Consider the following 20,104-nt stretch of genomic DNA (forward strand, 5'->3'; position numbering starts at 1 on the left):
TATAATTTACAAGCATATATACTTTTGCATATCTAGGGAGTTCCTCTAGTATGTTGAAACCACTACCTTGTTTTTGTGTGGTCAAGTTTTGCTTCCAAACTGAATAGGAATGTGACTATCTCAGTTGGCTATTAGAAGGAATGATGGTTAGTGGAAGTTACTCCACAATATCAGTCAGGTTCCACCAGGACTTACTAAACTACAAGCATAATGTAAAGGAGAGTTGTACTTCCCTAACGACACAGTAAATAGTCTACAGAGCCATAGCATCTCATGTGTCCCAATGTATTCCAGGATGTATATCTTCTCTCTGGATTTACATGGCATCTTAGTGCTTGTTGCAGTAAAGTGTGAAACAGTCCTAAGCTGGGATTGTAATTGTGTATGATTTACATCTTAGTAGCCACAGTAAGTAGCCACAGGGAAGTCAACAACGAGGAAACAAGTAATAAATAACAATAAAGCTCTGCCATACTACTTATTTACATTGGCCTACAATTGAAATTGCATCCTTTGAAAGGTTTCATGGTCTTGGAGGTAGAATTAAGTTAATTCTGTGGCAAGTGGCTTTAAGAATAATATATTGTGGCTAGAAGTAAATAATGGGGGCAATTGAAGATCAGTGTCTTCCCCACCCCCTAGTTCTTTAAAATGTCCTGATGGTGGTTAATGTAGCATGTAATGTACACAATATATATTTAATTTAAACTGAACTTCTAGATAATCAAGTGCATGTGCATTATTATTTTTATATATGTTTTTATGAATTATTGTATGCTAATCACTGGGTTCATCTGCACGTCCCAATAAGATGAAATTGTGACACTGGAGCAAGGGGAGCAGCTAAACAAACGACAGACCTTCTTTAGTGTGGCATGCAGACAGATCTCTGGTTTGTCTCTCTACAGACAAGAGAGATAAGCCAAGGACAAACAATGACTTATGATTCTGTTTTGTCTGGGCTGAGACAATCCAGAGTTCTTGATCATATGTCATGATTAACCACAGAACAGAAGGCCCATGTTTTTTTTAGCTGCTCCCATTTCCAGGAGAAGCCAAACAGGAGTGATGGAGCAACATATACCAGCATTCTGGTTCATTAATTATAGCCCTGGTTTATTGAGATGTGTGGATTGCCTTTTTAAAACATGTAGCATCTGATTGGGCTTTCTTCCTCGGAGGGCCTTTTCCCCACCAGAAAATGGTGGGTGTGAAGAGCATGAAAACATTTTCATTTGAACATAGGGAAATATGGGTTGATATGTTATTATAACAGACATATGGGATTTTAAAACAAACGTTTAAATCTATCTTTGGAAAAATTACCTGAGAGTTGTCCTGCTGGATGATTGTTTTATCTGTGATTATTCTATAGGTTCTGAAACATGGATAGCCTCTCTACAGCAATCTCTGCCTTTACCCTCAACCTTTTCAAGAAGCTAAGTGCTAATGATCATAAGAAGAATGTATTTTTTTCTCCTTTGAGTATTTCTTCTGCTCTGTCGATGATCTCTTTGGGTGCAAAAGGCCACACGGCAGTGCAAATGTCGAAGGTATATCTATATAATTTTTATATGAATATACCCATATAAATGCTATATGCCCATCCCTGATATAAATACCATTAAGAAAAAAGCCTACAGGTCCGCTCTAAACTGGAGATCTCCAGTAAGTTAAAAAAAAGGGGGGGGGCTCCCTGACGTTGTACTGGCTGTTTATTCTATACATTTCACTGCCTTGCTTGCTGAGGCAATATATTTAATCCTACAGGGTGTTTTTTAAAAGAGTTGTTTGATAAATGTTAGTATTCACATTTGAATACAATGTAAAAAAATGTTATTAACCATGTATCATTCTATAGGTACTCTCTTTGGCTGAAGGTGAAGAGATTCACAAGGAATATGAGAAACTTATTTCTGAAATCAACAAACCAGGCACCAAGTACTTGCTTAGACTAGCCAACAGGCTTTTTGGAGAAATGTCATATGATTTTCTTGAAGTAAGTCATACTATATACATGGATCTAAAGGTGTCCTTCCACTAGCCGGAGGCTGCATCCAATTTTGTGAAAGAGCATTGTATGAGAGAATAGCCCTAATCCAAAGGAGTTTGTACAAACCCTTGTGTATACAAATTCACTCCCAAGGCTTTTTTACCTGCATGGTTCACTGCAGTTTCTGCACACCACACCCCGTATTTTCCTTATTCAATGTTTCCTATACTGTAATGCACCCTGAGTTGTAAGAAAGGTTGCAAGAAATCTTTCCCCATTTTAAACAAGAATTCACAGAACAGGACTAACAAATATTTCTCCTCTTGTTCCAAATTATTTGGATTCAGACCTTTATAAAGATTTGTGTCATCCTCATGCTATGTCTGTGATCTTCCCAGGACAAAAAATTAGACTGGCAGCAATTTTATACTTGCTTACTTGGGAGTAAGTCTGTAGGGCTTTTTTCTGAGTAGGTTTGTATAAGAAGATTGCAGTGATGTGGTCCTTCTTATTTAACAAAATCACTCTTGCACTTGTTATATATTGTGTTGTATGAAAATAACTGCTTGCCAGCCAACACTTGCCAAAGGGTTGCCAAAACTGGACACTGCTACTGCTTATATATTTCCTCCAATGGGAAATGTGGATGGGAAATATTACAGTAGAATCCAAGGTCTGCCTGCATTTAACAGGAATGCTACAGGTGCAAATCCTGATAGGGATCTACTCTCGTACACAGAGGTCTAACAAATTGACATAATAATTGACATGTATATTCTTGAACAGAAGAAGATACATTGGCTTAGACATGAACTTTCTAGGTTAGCTGATATACTAATCCCATAGGTCAACTTCATGGATTGTATCAAATATGCTATGTAATTTGTATTTCTTTAGGGGAATTTGGAGTAATAAATTCCCCAGATCTTTGGGTACCTCCCTTCTCTTTCTCTGGTCCAAAACTGAAACATCTCAATTTTCTTAAGCCATTTACAGACTTCAGTCAGAAATTCTACCATACAGGTCTAGAGAAACTTAACTTTAGTAAAACATCAGAAGATTCCAGAAAACACATCAATGCTTGGGTAGAAGAACAAACAGTAGGTGAGTAATTCTTGGATTTGTGCTGTCTGCCCCTTCTTCTTTTTCTTTTTCTTCTTCTTTTTTTGTTAAGGAAGTAAAACTAGCAAGTGGGGTCCTATGAATGTTAAGTACTACATTACTATGTGTGAAAAAATATCTACCTATTACAGCAGCTCTTTAATTCCTCCTAAAGGTAAAATCCAAAATCTGCTCAACCCAGGAATAATTAATGCTTTTACAAAGTTGGTCTTGGTGAATGCCATCTATTTCAAGGGAAACTGGGCAAATCAGTTCCTCAAAACTCGCACAATGGAAAAGCCATTCAAAGTTACCAAGGTATGAGATGAAATTACTAGTCTTGATTTTCAAATCATGTTTAACATGCAAATATTTATTACAAGTGCAGAAGATAAATTTGAAAGAAGAAATTCCTAGGCCATGCATTTCTATGTCACTTCTCTCCATATGCTAGTGACATTCTTTCTTCCTGCAACAAGCCTTTGCTCCAAATTCTCACATCTGATTTTCAAACCAAATATGCATAATGTACTCATTTTGTCACTAAACTATAAATGATCTAAATCTCTGGGCATCTCTACATTAAGGGGAAATCGCATTGCTTACCTGAAATGTTTGTGCTTCCTGCTTTTGGCACAATTGTTACGGGCTGCATTACATGGAGGGAGGGTGACCAAGTGGTTTTAATAAAACACTCCCCCCATTCACTTCTACTGAGACATCGCCATCTAGTGGCAGAGGATCCCACTTTTTCCCAGCTATTTCCACTTTAAAAGTGATTTTTTTCCTGGCGGAATTTGTAAAGGATACCGCAGGAGATGACCTGATCGTTCACAACATCATGTAGACCCACAAATTCCATGAGTAGCCAATCATGAGCATGCAATAAATTGCTCATGTAAAGAAGCTTTATATCTTTTATTTTCATTTACTTAGCTTGGGATCTAAGAATTACATAGTGCATGCCCATCAACTTACACAGAGAAATTCTGTTTGTTCGCAATGTCACATTTGTTATTGTTCAAAAGAAACAGTCAATGTACAGAAAGAGTTGTGTACTTATTTATATTCCAGCCTTGTTTTTGTTTTGTTTTTAAATTATACTTTTATAAATCTAACATTTGAGCAAACAATGTGAAGGGGGTGTTGGTGCAGAAAATGGCCTTATGAGTTGCTAATTAATAATTGATAGAGCATGGACGGATATAGGCAGACGTCACCAGTAACTCCAAAGAAGCAAGATAAATGAATGCAAGGGTCTTCATTAAAGATTTCAAAAATAAAATAAAAATGATTGCAGTAAACTGATATAATTCTTCAGTCAAGGATTAATCTTGCTTCACTTTCAAATATACTCTAGAGTTTTGAATATTTACTTGTTTTCAGGGCCAAACTAGATGTTTTCAGGGCCAAATCCAGTCTTTGGCAGTCATGTGAACTGCTCAGAGCTTCGGTTATTGGGCAGTATGCAATAAATAAATAATAAATTCAGCTTTTTAAAAAAGAAGTACTAATAACAGGCATTGGAGGTGGGGAGGTACAGCAGGACTGCAGCAGTATGCATGTGTGACGCTTACTCGTGGCCCTGGCTCCTCTGGATCTCACCAGCTACCACAGCAGTAACATCTACTTTATACTGGGTTTACTTTTAGATCACCTTACCACTCTAGTGACCTCCCCAGTACCCAGCTCAGGTGAACAAGTCAGGGCTAAAGACACTACCGTATTTCTTCGATTCTAAGACGCCATCGATTCTAAGATACACCCCATTTTTAGAGATGTTTATTTGGGAAAAAAGGGCATCTTAGAATCGAAGAAATACTTCCCTCACCGCCCAGCCAACCTCCTCCCCCCCCCCTCCGCGCTTTCTTCTAATGGTTGTGTCCTTTTCTTTTTTCCCTCTGAGAGAAGAAACCACCGTTTGCGTGGGAAGAAGGGGGGGCGTTGAAACAAAGAGTAAACAATATTTTCGGGGAGGGAGAGAGAGGAGAAGACGCGATTAAGGGGCTAAAACACTTAACTCTCCAGTCCCGCTCTTTACTTGTCTGTGCACCAGGGGACGACGACACGCGAGTAAGTCCCATGGAAATCGATGGGACTAACGAATAAATTTGACTAACAAAAAACCAGGCGCTTACCCTCCCAGCTCCTCCTCGCTCGCATGGCTCGAGGCTGCTGCAGGAGCTTCCTCTTTTCCTCTTACCATATTGCTTCGATTCTAAGACGCCATCGATTCTAAGACGCACTCCATTTTTAGAGCTGTTTATTTAGGGAAAAAAGTGCATCTTAGAATCGATGAAATACAGTAATACTGTCTCTGTGGCGCGCCTCTTCTGTTCAAGCTCCACAGCAGCACAGATCAGTGCCTAATCTCCAACTTTCTCTCTTCTGCTGCCACCATATGATCTCACTAGTACCCCTTCCCAGGCACTTCAATTTCTACACCAGGCTTAATGCAAATAATGTTTATTTAACAAGCAGTATGTTCAGGTTAAAAGTTAAAAGCATTCATTTACTCTTTTATTACCCACACATACCAATCTTCAACTCCTATACTGTAAATACATCTCTTAACTCTGCAAACTTTAATACTTTAAACTTAATAAACACAGTCATCAGCATTAAAACATCACACCAAGGAACAAAGATTTATTAATTTGTTCCTCTGCTGTACTCTCTACAAAATATCCCTCACAGCTGAAGGAAAATTCCCATTTGCTGTAAATGACTTGGCTGAGACGACATATCGTCATCATGTTGAACTGATAATATCACTCATGCTTGGAGTAAATGGAATTGCTAACCACTATAGCTGTGGCAGTACCCATTTTAGGCTTTCTGGGTGAATTATAATTAAAGGTAGGTGTAAAACAAGGCATAAGCCTTGTGTCATAAAAGTGCCATCGCATGATTGCAAATAAGGTTGCCAACTTTTTGTCAACTCTAGTAACTTTAACAGCAATTTGATCTACAAATATTAGCAGGTGACAATGTTGATCACCATACCATGAAACACTGATTTGAGGGAGTTGTTGTTAAAGGGACAGGCTTGCCATTTGTCAATCCTAAGCACAAATATAAAGCATCTCGTGACCAACTATTGTGTCAAAAAAATCTACTCGATGCACTCCTCTAAAAAGAAACTGTCTCTTTCCTAAACCCAACACTAACATTCAAAAGTGACTAAATCCCACTGAGAAATTAACATCCCACCACTTGCAAAGAGAGGTATTTGGGCAGGGTGACCCTGTTCAGACAACAGGCTAAGTCAGGGTGGGATAAGCATTTTGAGCTAAACATTATGGGTTAGTGTGTCATGTGAGCCATGATTTAGCATGTTGTTTGAACCATTCTTAACCATGGTGGCTACGTAAACATGGTTTAAACATGCCCACTAACCATTTGGTGCAAAAGGGTTAGTGGCCTAACCATGGCTTAGCATGTTGTTTGAAACGCCCAATAAATTTGAAGTTTGGTTTAATTGCTTAATATATTTCTGAATCACCCCTTCAGTCACTAATTGTTAAGTTACAGCTTAACAGTAACTGAAAGGCAGAGCAGAGATCATAAACTCCAAAAAAAATGAAGTAGAGCAAAAATGGAAATGGAACACATAAGAGAACAAGACACATATGCATGAGTACATTTCCAACTGCTTTTCATTCTGGAATCATAGTGGGAGGCTCTTTTTGTAGTTGATCTAGGCCCTGCTTTGGTTTCTTCCCTGCCCCCCTTGTAGAAAGAAAGCAAAATGGTGCAGATGATGTTTCAGAAAGCTACATACAACATGACCTACATAGAGGAATATCGTACCAAAATTCTTGAGGTTCCTTATGTTGACAACGAGCTGAGCATGATCATTCTGCTTCCTGATGAAATTGAAGATGATTCCACTGGCCTGGAAAAGGTGAGGCATTGTTACTGACTGGAATCTAAATCCCTGTCACTGGAACAGTTAGTTTCCACCCTGTTTAGTGTGGCTACTTACATTTCTCTAAACATAGTGTTAGGCCCACTAGTTTTCTGACCATCTTCAGTAGGGCACAGAAATACAGGAAGTGCAGTTATATCTTTCTCCTCCCTAATTCGTTACACTCACATTATTTTTGCCTATGTGTAAGGGCAGTGGGTGATAAGGTAGCCAGTACTATTTCTACCTCTGGGTATACTGTATTTTGCCATTGACTCATGTGTATATGAGGATAGACCAAGGTAAAGTTTTCAGGTCTTCCATGCAATCGTTTGAACAGATCCATAGTTGCACATGTTCCAGTTTCCCAATTGCCTGCACCAAATAGATAAATGGTAGACAATATGTGTCTGAATGACATGGGTATATTTATTTCATTTCATTTCATTTCATTTTTATACCGCCCAATAGCCGAAACTCTCTGGGCGGTTCACAAAAATTAAAACCATGACAAGCATAATAAAACAACCAACAATTTAAAAAACACAATATATCACTCTGAGCACCCTCTTTCCTTGCACGCTTGGATATCAGGAGAGACATTAGTTTTCTTAGGTTGAAAGAAAGATTAAACAAATTCATAGCTGTTGATCTACCTTTGCAACCTTGGTGATTCATTCTAAAAATACTGTAGAGCCTCTGTATTCAGGGACAATATATACTTGAGCTTTCCCCATATTATTCCTCCTGGGTATCTGGCAATTCCTATCATATGCTCAACATCCCCTGGGTGCCTACTCCGAGAGAGGCTCAGAGTGTGGCAACGAGGGACAGAGCTTTTTTGGTGGTGTCCCCCAGGCTATGGAATGATCTCCCTGACGAGGCTCGCCAGGCGCCAACGCTGCTATCTTTCCGCCGCCAGGTTAAGACTTTCCTCTTTGCCCAGGCATATGGCGGCACATCTTAATTACCCACGTTTTAGTTTTTTTAACAGTTTTTAACGCTTTATGTGTGTATGTTCTATGTTTTAGAAATTTTAAATTTTGTATACTTGTTTTAATCTTAATTTTAGAATTTCTGTAAACTGCCCAGAGGCTATGGGAGTGGTATATAAGTGCAATAAATAAATAAACAAATATTTATAAGTTCCATGGGATAGAAATGTGACACTGTTAATGCCTTTGGATAAGCCACAGTGCCAAGATGTATAGATAAAACCAGGATTTCCTTCTTTCTTAATACTTCATATTTATTTTGTTTTAGCTAGAGGGAGAAATGTCTTATGAGAAACTCACTGACTGGACCAATCAAGAGATGATACGCAGAACTGAAATTGAGCTGTCTCTACCGAAATTTAAATTGGAGGGGAAATATGACTTGAAGCCTGTTCTGAGCAGCATGGGAATGGCTGAGGCTTTTGATGAAGGCAAGGCAGACTTCTCAAGAATATCACCCAACAATAACTTAGTCCTGTCTGAAGTTGTTCACAAATCCTTTGTAGAGGTCAATGAAGAGGGCACTGAGGCAGCTGCTGCTACTGGGTCTATTAGGACATCACGGTCTGTTAAGACTGTGTTGCAATTCACAGCTGACCATCCTTTCCTCTTTTTTATACGGCACAATAAAATGAGAAGCATCCTTTTCTATGGTAGGTTTTGTTCTCCCTAAAGGTTGTGTGTCTGTAAAGTATGAATACATCTTACTGTAGCCTGCTGGCAATATATCAAGCTTTTACTTTCTCATCAGATTCTTATGAATACTATCACATTGAAAACCCTTCAAAAGAGCTTCTATCAAAGGAGCTAATACAATATACTTTTATATGTATTTGATAAACAAAGCAATTGTTTAGTACCAGTTTCTGGTGTTGAAGCTGGCACATAAATCCTGCAGAATCTATTTGTGATAACAGTAACAAATGTAAAAAAATAATAATAGCCTTGTTCAGGTCTTTTCAGCACTAGAAAAGATTACATGCTTTCTTTATACATATACACAGATTTTGGCTTTGTGAAGAAGAATGTATTTGAAAATCATAAGTATGAATCTAAGGTTGGGGATTCTAATTTGTTTACTTATTTCACAAAATATGTAACCAAGTTTTCCTGTTAGCTGCCTACAGCTAAATATTCAAAAATTCTACAAATGAGATTTACCTCACTTAACTGTATGGATTTTGATGCAGCTCTTCATGGATTAAAATTTAAATTGCTCTATATGAATTGTGCTGTTTTCTAATTGTGGTGCAGCTGATGCTGGATGATTAACAAGCAGGTTCATGATGAGATATCGAATTCCATCACACGTGGGAAAACATACTCCCTAGCGTTGCTTCTGGTTTCATTGCTCAGTTACTTCCTGTTTCAAAACATGAAGTAAACAATGAGCACAAGGCCCATTCAGTCGGGCGTTCTAATCACGCTGCTTCTCCTGCACACAGAGAGCAGCAACTTCATTTTTAAAATATTTCAGACTTTCTGAGGTTTTTCTTGTGGTGCAAGGAAGGCCAGAAGGGGTGGAGGGCACAGGGGAGGCAGACAACGTCATGTGAGAGACCTGCAAAAAATCCATGAGTGCCCAGTAATGAGCATGCAATAAAACGCTCGTCGGATGGAGCCCATAATCACACAGCTCTTACATCACTGAAACCAGTGATCAATTCCACACTTAATACATTGGATTGCCAACAGCATGTTTAAACCATTGGTGTGCTAATTAACGCATGAGTTCTTGGAAAGTCCTTCTAGGCGTGGCACTTGCTGATTTATTCAGGTTGAGGTGCTGACTATGCTACAGTTGCTAACAATACTCCAAACTGGCTCACACTGTTCTTTCATAACTCAGCCAGCTAGGCTGCCTGGTGGATGCTGGGACTTGTAGGGATTATTTCTGTGTAAACACACATAGGATTGTGCCTGAAATCACAGTGAGAACTTCTACTTATATGCAATGAAAATCGGCAATGGAGGGAGGCGCAGCTAGCACATTTATCTCAGTTAACCCTTCTTCAAGTAGAGGCCAGACAGCCATCTGGTGGCAATTCCCTGGTTCTAGATGTCTTGCATCAAGCAGGGGTTGGACAAAGGGCTTACAAAGTCTCCCACACACTCTATGATTCAATAAACTAAAGTTAAAGGGGACTGAATAACTTTGATCTCTGTGCAAGGTATCTTGCCTCCTGTCCAGTTGGCAACAGTAACTTTTGACAAAAGACAATAGAATATGCAGTTTGAATGGATGTGGATGATGGAGCATACTCAGTTGTGTCAACAGAAGACCTCTGGCTTTTTGCCCACCCTGAAATTAGATTTTAGTATTCTCCAGTTTATCATGCTTTGATCTATAAAATAACAAAGCTAAAAAAAGTATGTATAGTGTGTGTGTGTATATTTCACCACAGGCATTTGACCTGAAATATTTGCCAGGTGTTGTGCTTCATTATATGACCCTAATATCGCCTCATCAGCCCTCCTCTGTCCAGTGTTCCACAAAGCCCCTGCAATGCTTGACTTTGAGGAACATCTCCTCATTCCCCACCCACCCCGCACACACCTCCAATGTCCCTCCGGCAGCCAGACAAGCCAAAAGCAGAGCAGGGCATCAGTATTCAGTTAATAAATGACTGAATAAAAATAATGTCCTTTTTACTGAGTATTCAATAAATGCTTGCCTTTTTTAAAAAAAAATCCCTGGGTGCACACCCTAACGACGTGTGCTGTGCACACCTATGCATTCTAGGTTTCAGTCAGAACGCAAAAGAAGCTATCAAAGGCGCTGAACCCTATCCCCAAATTAGTTTCAGCACCTTGGATGGCTCTGACAGGTTCTGACTGAAACACAGAATGGATTCACAGCTACCACTGTCATGTTTGGTCTGGTCCGATGAAGAATAGTTGAATTACATGGCGGGCGCCGTCTACTGCCGCTTGGGCTGCATTACCGCTTTCTTTAGATTCCTTTACCCCTCCGTGAGGACTTGGCTGACTTCGCATGGTTACTTAAGAGTAGGTCTCCTTGACCTTAGCGGGGCTTACTTCTGATGAATAAGCATTAATAGGGCAACGGCATAAGCGTATTCTTAAAACCCACCTTCCGGCTCAAGGGCTTTGAGAACCTTTCGAGGAAGGTTCTTAACGCTTCCTCGAAAGGAAATCTTCCCTTCCTGAAAAATTTGGAATCTCCCATTTTCTATTAGGTCCCTGCAGGACAGCTGAGCGAGCGAGGGAGGAAATCCCGGAAGCCAGCTGGGTGGGTGGAGCGCCTCTTGAAAAGCACCGCTTGCTTTCCTTCCTGCCTTCGTTGCGACCTTTCCAGTGCCTCTCTCCGCCCGACGGCCAGAGCTTTAACAGCGAGCGACTTCTGCGTAGCAGCCATTTCTCTCGTCTCTTCCTCCTGGTATAGCCTTGCTTGTGCTTTGCTCCGGAAGTTGCCTTTGAAGGAAAGGGGGGGGGCGGCGGGGGCGGTTGTGATGTTGGGGAGGGTATGCGTGTTCACACTTTTGCTCCTCTTGGCCCTCTTCTACTTGCTGGGGGGAAACCGTGAAACGAGTGCGCGTGTTTTTTTAGTAGGACTAAGGCCTTATGTATTATGTTTTTTTGTTATTGTATTGATGTAGGTTTAAGTTTAATAAAATTATTTAAAAAAAAGACCTAAGGTTTATCCCTGGATCGTCCAGGGGTCAAACCTGTTCATCTAGGTGACACACAGGAGATCCGTGCTCAGGCAAGGGCGAACCCTGGATGATCCCAGGATAAACCTTAGGTCTAGCTGTGGCCTTAGTCCTACTTTTTTTAAAAAAATAATTTTTATTAAACTTAAACCTACATCAGCCCTAACTAGGAATGCTCCTGTATAGGGTTCTGGCCAACCCAGAACAAGACTTTTGTGTTTATGGAGCTGAGGTCAGGTTTCTAGAGAGTGGGAAAGGAAAAAGATGCCCTTCTACCACCTCATATGTTTCCCTATACAGCTTTTTTAAAAATGTGCCATCCATTTCTTTCTCCTCTCTCCTGTTTACCCAGCTCTAATCCCCTTCTGTAGGGCACCATAAGCTTTTAGGAGTCTAAGCACACCATTTTCTTCTTCACTCCCTACCCTCAACTGACACCTTCATCATTCCATGATTCAGCTGCCCTCAACCATAGACTTTAGTAGTGTACGCTAGCACACTGGCTCATTCACAATATGCCAGAATTCTTTAGAATTCTGGATTATTGTGATATACAAGCATAGCCATTGTCTTTAAAGAAATGTAGTATGAAAACATTATCATTTGAACATGGGAAATGTAGGTTGATCTGCTATTATGACACACATGTGGGATTTGAAAGAATTGTTTAAGGGTCTTTGCAAAAGTTACTTAAGGGTTGACCTCCCTGATTACTGTATGACTTGTGCTTATTCCATAGGTTCTGAAACATGGACGGCCTCAATATAGCAAACACTGCCTTTGCCATCAACCTTTTCAAGGGGATAACTGAAAATGATCGTACAGCGAACACATTTTTTTCTCCTTTGAGTATTACTTCTTCTCTGGCGATGGTCCTTTTGGGTGCAAAAGGTAGCACAGCAGACCAGATGTCAAAGGTATTATCTAGATAAATGCTATTCAGAAAAAAAATTGACTTTGGCTCTGAATTGGGAGTCTTGCATAAAGGAGCTTCTTTTTCTTTATAACAGAACATCTTGCAATTATAGGACTTAGCATGCACTTAAGGCCTTAGCACGCTTCCTAAGATCCAAACTAGATGAGACCTCATTCAATGCAATTAGTAATTATATGAATGGTTTACTTTTCAAGAGTAAATAGTGGGCACAGGCGGCCTAATTGAAGAGTCATTTGTATGCATGTAGCACCTGGTGAAATTCCCTCTTCATCACAACAGTTAAAGCTGCAGCACCCCTGCCCTCTTTTGTATCTGGTCCTTCTAGTATAGTTCCTGCAGCTTTAGCTGTTGTGATGAAGAGGGAATTTCACCAGGTGCTGCATGCATACAAATGACACCTGCTGAAATTCCTTTTTCTATGCAACTGTTAAAGATACCGGAGCCTTGTCCTCTTTTTCATATGGTCACCCTACATTTATGTCAAACAGAACTTTTTTTTCCCAAGGTGATTGGAGGTGCTGGTAACCGATCCAGATCAGGCCTCCTGCTATTTACTTTTGAAAAGCCATTGCCCAATTGCTAGCTGTGCAAGTGGTGCCTCATCTAGATTGACCCGAAGAAGTATGTCCCATTGAATTTGTAGTAAACCACTTGAGGACAGCTAGGCAACATTTGGGACAGCAGGTTAGCGTAAAGTCAAGCCAGGCCTGACATGGAAAATACACGATTTGGAATCACTTGCATTTTTTGTGTATTGTACATTACTATTTTTATGAAGAAAGATTTTTTAAAAAAAGTCTACACTGCTTAACATTGCATTGAGTGGCATTTCCACATACCAACAAAAACACAGAAATTTAATTGAAATCATATTTTTCATAATGGTGGTTGGAAGCTTTGTGGGAAGGGCCTGCTGAAAGGGAAAACATCTACAAGCACTCACTCACTCTCTCCAGAATATACTAATGTGAAACATAATTGCCACTCTTCTTGTCTTGTCTGACACAAAGGGAAAGAAAGATATTCAACTCCCTTAAAAAATGACTATCTGCATTTGGTACTACACCTCTATTTAATGTCTGTATCAAACAGAGGGATATCACCTCTGTTTGATGTACTGCACACCTTATTATGCAGCTCTTCATATTCACTGGATATATACCTTTCCCAAGATTTTGGGATGCTCCTCAAGCTAATTTAGAGAGAAGACTATACTGTAATAATTCCCCCCCTGTGTTCTGCACTTGCCAAGAATCTTTTAAAACTTGAAAATAGCAGAAGCAAACAGGCATTTGTTTCATTTGGGATGTTTTTGTAAATAATCAATTTCAAGAAGTAGTTTTCTTTCTAACCAGATCTTTCTGTCTTGTGACATCCAGAATAGGAACCAAGGGATGTGATTTACCTCTTCTACCTAACAACAGTTATTGGGAAGTTATATTATTTTATTATTGGAACAGCAAGCTCCAAATTTAATTAAAGCAGAAAAGGCTTCCCTGACACTGCAATGGCTATTTATATATTTCACTGCCTTGCTTGCTGGCATTCAGTATTTTTCATCCTACAGTCCTTCGATAAACATTTGAACTGGGTCTAAACTGTAACTGATATTAATCATATATCACCCTGTAGGCACTATCTTTGACTGCCTGTGAAGAGATTCACCAGGGATATGAGAAACTTATTTCTGAAATCAACAAACCAGGAACCAAGTACTTGCTTAAGCTAGCCAACAGGCTCTTTGGAGAAACATCGTATGATTTTCTTGCAGTAAGTTTTACTGTTTACATAGATGTTGGAGAATTACATGCAAATAGTCTCAAATAAATAAATAGTGGGGTTATGTTCTTTCCCCGATGAGAGTGACAGCTCAGCAATTACAGTAATCCTTCTGTACTTTCATTAATCTTACCCCTCCATTGCAGTTCATAATATCTCACAGTTTCCACTTGCTTCAAATTAAATATAATCAAAACTATACTGGTATCAAACTATATTGGTATAAGTGGCAGCCACATGCCGTTTTTCTATATTCTGGATGAAAAACATGGTGATGATGATTTTTCACACGTTTGCTACATAGTCTGGGCCATGACAAATTAATCTGCTGTCTCTACCAGTGAACTATGCCTATTTCCTCCCATGTGGATGTCAGCAAAAGCATCACACGCGGAACCTGCTGACACTTGCATTGCACACTCATTGGGCCTGTTCAGACAACACAATAATCCATGGTGAACCTGCTAACCCTTTTGCACTAAACAGTTAGTGAGCATGTTTAAACCGTGGTTATGTAGCCACCATGGTTAAGAATGGAACCCATGACATGTTAAGCCATAATGTTTAGCTCAAAATGCTTAACTGCTGTGGCTTAGCGTGCCTTCTGAACAGGGTCACTGTAAGTTTTATTGTCTGCCCAAGTAACGTTTGTAAAGCTGAAGAGCAGCTTATGCCAGAATATGTGTTGCTTTTCAAAAAAAGTGAATGAGATATAAGTACAATAGAGGCTTCCAAAACTGGAAGAAACTTAATTGTGAGGAGCTGCTGATTGGATAGCTTTGCAGATGACTCTTCTGATTTAGCAAGATAAATCTTATACATTTGAGATACTATGTTCTGTGCAAAAATAATTGCCTGCCGGCTTAATACTTACCCAAATTTAGACATTAAGTTTTGCGTTTTATCTGATTTATTAATGTAATAAGTCAGTTTCCTGAATTGCATGTAGATGTCTGAATAATGAAATTAATCCCCTCCCCTTTCTCTGGGTTAAAATTTAAATGAAAGCATAGTTTTGATATTATACAGAATCTTGTATGACTTCGTCTACTAAAAAGTCACCATTTTCTTAAGCCATTTATAGACTCCAGTCAGAAATTCTACCATGCAGGTCTAGAGAAACTTAACTTCGGTAAAGCATCAGAAAATTCCAGAAAACATATTAATGCCTGGGTAGAAGAACAAACAGCAGGTGAGTATATCTTGAACTTCTCTGCTATCTCTCGTCATTTTTGCTTACTTTAGAAAGGAAAGTGGAATCCTATGAATATTTAATTGTACAGTAATATGTGTGTGCGAGAGAGAGACAGCACAACATCTACCTATTAACACAGTTTATAATCCCTCTTAAAGGTAAAATCCAAAATCTGCTTGCCCCAGGAATTGTTAATGGTCTTACAAGGCTGGTCTTGGTGAATGCTATATATTTTAAGGGAAATTGGGCAAAACGGTTCCGCAAAGATCTCACAACGGAAAAACCATTCAAAGTTTCCAAGGTAAGAGGTGAAAAATGTTCTACAAATCAACTCACACTTTCCTAGTTTGATTACTTAATCTATTTCTGAATCACCCCCTCACTCAATGACTGCTCAAGATGATTTACAGATTAACAGTAACTGAAAGGCAGAGCGGACATCAGAAACTCCAAAAAAAATTGAAGTAGGGCAAAAACAAAGATGGGACATGTTTGCATGAGTGCGTTGTCAACTTCTTTTCATGCTAGCATCATATTGGGATGCTCTTCTAGTAGTTTTACAAGAGCAGTCCTGAGTGATCTGATCAATTGTTAGCCGCTCCATGAGCCTTTCTGGCTGAGGTGCAGGATAAAAATTACTCTAAATAAATAAATAAAAATAATCCAGCCTCCCTTTTGCTTCCCCCTCCCCACGTTCAGAATGAAACCAAAATGGTGCAGATGATGTTCCAGAAAGCTAAATTCAAGGTGACCTACATAGCAGATTATCAGACCCGTATTCTTGAGATGCCGTATGTTGATAATGAGCTGAGCATGATCATTCTGCTTCCTGATGAAATCAGAGATGATTCCACTGGCTTGGAAAAGGTAAGGCGTTGTTACTGAATGGAATCTAAATTCTTGTCCAGACGGAATTGTCCCTAGTTGTGCACTGCTATAGCAACTAGCTCCCACTGTGTTCAGTGTGGCTGCTTACATTTCTGTAAGTATATTTGTTAGCCCCACCAGCACTTCAGAAAAGGGTGTAAATTCACAGAACTCCAGGAAATCCAGTTATTCTTTCCCCTTCCCCCGATACATGATAGTCCCATTATTTGTATAGTTGGTGATAAGGATCCCAATAATAATCCTAGCTCTTGGTGTATTTTGCCATCAACTCATGTGCATGTAAGGACAGGACAGAGATGGAAGAGATCAAGGCTTTAGTGCAATCCTTTGAACAGATCCATGTTTCAGTTTCCCAATCTCTGAATTACAGATACAGTGCCTGCTTCAAATATATTAATGGTAGTCAATATGTGTCTGAGAGATATGGGTATATCGCTCTAAGAACCCGTTATGGGAATAGCCACTAGTTTTCTTAGGTTGGAAAAACATTATAGAACATTAGGGTGAAGAACATATATAGTTCATGTGACCACTGAAGAAGACCTCTTTTGGGTCGAAACTCGTTCTTTGAATGTTTTCTAAATGATCTTTGAGTACTTGTCTGTGCTTTTTTAATGATATAATATACAGCTTTACAGTGGAAGTACACATGAACTTTTGAAAATGGTGTAACTTATCAGTATATTAAAAAGTTTTTATAATATCTCACTTACCTCTGCAGTACATGTGAGTATGGATAGTGATACAATCAGCCCCTTTCCCTCACTTCACTGCCTTGATTTTAAGGGGCCTGGATAGGCTTCTCTTTGCTTATCTCAGAACATTAGAATAATCCATAGCTGCTGAGCTACCATCCCAGTTATAGTATCTAAAAATAGAGCCTCCAAATTTGGGCTATATATCTCTGAGCTTTCCCGTTGTCATTTCTCCCCAGCATCTGGTATTTCCTTTCATATTTATGAGCTTCCTGGGGACTTGCATGTGATTGCTGTTGGAGACAGACTGCTAGAACTTATGGATCTTCTAGTCTGATCTAGAAAGGCAAATCTCAATACTATGAATATTTGGAAATGAGTTTAATAAATTCTTGCAATTGAATGTTAAAGATGAGAGTGACTTGAGACAAACCACTCACCTTTGAAACTAGGACTAGAACCCTGGGGAAGTGGACAAAGCATGACACATTGATATCATTAGAATCCTCTTCCTTTTGGAATGGGAAGTTCAGTCAGGAAAAAAGTGTTTTAGGGAGCAGATTAATTGGGTAGCTGTGAGATTAGAGAACCTGAAAGTAGGCCAGTATGGTGTAGTGGGTAGAGTGTTGCTCTGGGGAGATCCAGATTCTAGTTCACCACTCAGCCGTGGAAACCTACTAGATGCCTTTGGTCCAGTCACTGATTCTCAGACCAACCTGTTGTTGTGAGGATGAAAAGGAGAGGAGGAGGAGGATTATGTCTGCTAACTTGGGTTCCTTGGAGGAAAAAAGGTGGGATATAAATGCAATAAATAAATAAATAAATAAATAAGCTGGGAATGAGAGGGGCTCCCTTTGCTTTTTCACCTGGAGAGTAGATGTCAAAGGGGCTTCATATGTGTGTTTTACCTCCCAGGTACATGAAATTTCCCTTTGTGCAACATTTCACTTCTTTACAATGAATCCCTTGGGATAAAGCATAATGTCAAAACATTGGTGTACCTTCTCAGCTACAGTATTTAAAAAATAGAGCCCCCATATTCAGGGCCAGTATCCCTTTGAGTGTCCCTTTATTATTTCTCCCCAGGATTTGGCAATTCCAATTAGTTTTATGAGCTTCATGGGGTATATGTGAATCCCTTGGGCTTATAAACCACAATTACAAGATTTACAACTACAGCCAGGATTTTTCTTTCTTTCTTAATGTTTCATATTTATCTTATTTTAGTTGGAGAGAGAAATGACTTATGAGAAACTCATTGAATGGATCAACCCAGAGATGATGGATTCAACTGAAGTTGAACTGTCTCTACCGAAATTTAAATTGGAGGAAAAATATGATCTGAAGCCTGTTCTGAAGAGCTTGGGAATGACTGATGCGTTTGATGAAGGCAAGGCGGACTTCTCAGGAATGTCACCCAACAACGACTTAGTCTTGTCTGAAGTTGTTCACAAATCCTTTGTAGAGGTCAATGAAGAGGGTACTGAGGCAGCTGCTGCTACAGCGGCTGTTGTAAGTAACCGGTGCGCTAGGATTCCTCACCCATTCACAGCTGACCATCCCTTCCTCTTTTTTATTCGCCACAGAATAACGGGATGTATCCTCTTCTACGGTAGATTTTGTTCTCCACAGACGTTGTGTGTTTGTATGGATACAGTATGAACACACCTTACTGTAGCCTGCTGGAAATATATCAAGCATTTACTTCATCAGATTCTTACACATGTCACATTGGATAGCCTTTCATTGCCATTCTTCTCTTTGCAGCAGCCTTTTACAGCTCTATTAATATTTGACTAGTGGCTCTGCATAGGCGGATCACTGCAAGGTGGCCCATTTAGGCAACGATGGCCTCTTTAATATCCTAAATGCACATTGATGCAAATGTATGTTTTGTGTGCCTTATTCAGTTCAAGAGACTGTCTCATGGAGTATAAGCAAAATGGGGGAAAATAAAGCAGGACTTAATGAATGTATTTCATCTTTTGCATGCACTCTATTTGAGGACAGGGCTCATTTTTCAGGGGGCTTGGCTTTAAATGATAAGACCGCTGTGAGAGCCTTTCATTCGTGGCCTTCCTCTTTCCAGGATACTTTATGGATATTCTTATTTAACACGTTGCAACCAATCCCAAAAAGAGCTGCTACCAAAGGAGCTAATGTAATATACTTTCATATGCATTTGATAAGAAAAACGGTTGTTTGATACTAGTTTCTGGTGTTCAAGCTGGCACTTTAAAAAAATCTGCAAAACCTGTTTGTGATTACAGTAATGAATATATTTTAAAGAAAAGCCTTGTTAGCACTAGGAAGAATTACATAGTTGCTTTACGCTTCTACACAGATTTTGGCCTTGCAGAGAAGAATGTGTTTGATAACCGTATGTATGAATCGAAGGTTGTAGATTCTAATGTATTTATTTACTTGACAAAATATGTAACCAAGCAGTTTAACTCATAGCAGTCTACAACTAGATATTCAAAATTCTACAAATGAGGATTTACCTTGCTTAACTCTGTGATTGGATTTTGATGCAGCTATTCATGAATTAAAACATAAAATTAAAAAAAAATCCTATACAAATTGTGATGTTTTCTATTTGTGTGTGGATGCTGGATTCATTAACTACCAGGTTCATGACAAAAGTCTATATCATCACAGAGCTCCTATGTCACTGAAACTAGTGATCAATTCCACACTTAATACATTTGGTTTCCAACAGCATATTTAAACTACTGGTGTGCTAATTAAGGCATGAGTTCTGAAAAAGTCCTAACCAAGGGTGTTTGAATATTTGGGGCTTGGTGGGGGAGCCCCATAACTTGCTGTTATGTGGAAACCTTGTGAGGGTGGGTTGTTGGGGTGGTTAACAAGCCACCCACAACCCTATAACAACTCATGGTTTCTGGGTGGCTTGTCAATCATGCCAGAAACCCC

The 20,104-nt window shown here is 39.4% G+C and overlaps 1 protein-coding gene across 1 annotated transcript; it reads left to right on the forward strand.

Annotated features, from left to right (window-relative positions):
- Nucleotides 1-1,385: 1,385 nt before the first annotated feature.
- Nucleotides 1,386-19,750, forward strand: LOC134401262 (uncharacterized). Its single transcript, XM_063130011.1, has 13 exons — nt 1,386-1,553; nt 1,862-1,999; nt 2,980-3,097; nt 3,270-3,412; nt 6,834-7,001; nt 8,268-8,652; nt 11,200-11,399; nt 12,420-12,590; nt 14,243-14,380; nt 15,464-15,581; nt 15,743-15,885; nt 16,284-16,451; nt 18,395-19,750. Exons 1-13 carry the CDS (start codon nt 1,386-1,388, stop codon nt 18,827-18,829), a joined length of 2,493 nt encoding a protein of 830 aa, XP_062986081.1. The 3' UTR covers nt 18,830-19,750.
- The last annotated feature ends 354 nt before the right edge of the window (nt 19,751-20,104 follow it).

The sequence above is a fragment of the Elgaria multicarinata genome, chromosome 7 (assembly GCF_023053635.1).
Source record: "Elgaria multicarinata webbii isolate HBS135686 ecotype San Diego chromosome 7, rElgMul1.1.pri, whole genome shotgun sequence".
In the NCBI taxonomy this organism is placed as follows: Eukaryota; Metazoa; Chordata; class Lepidosauria; order Squamata; family Anguidae; genus Elgaria; species Elgaria multicarinata.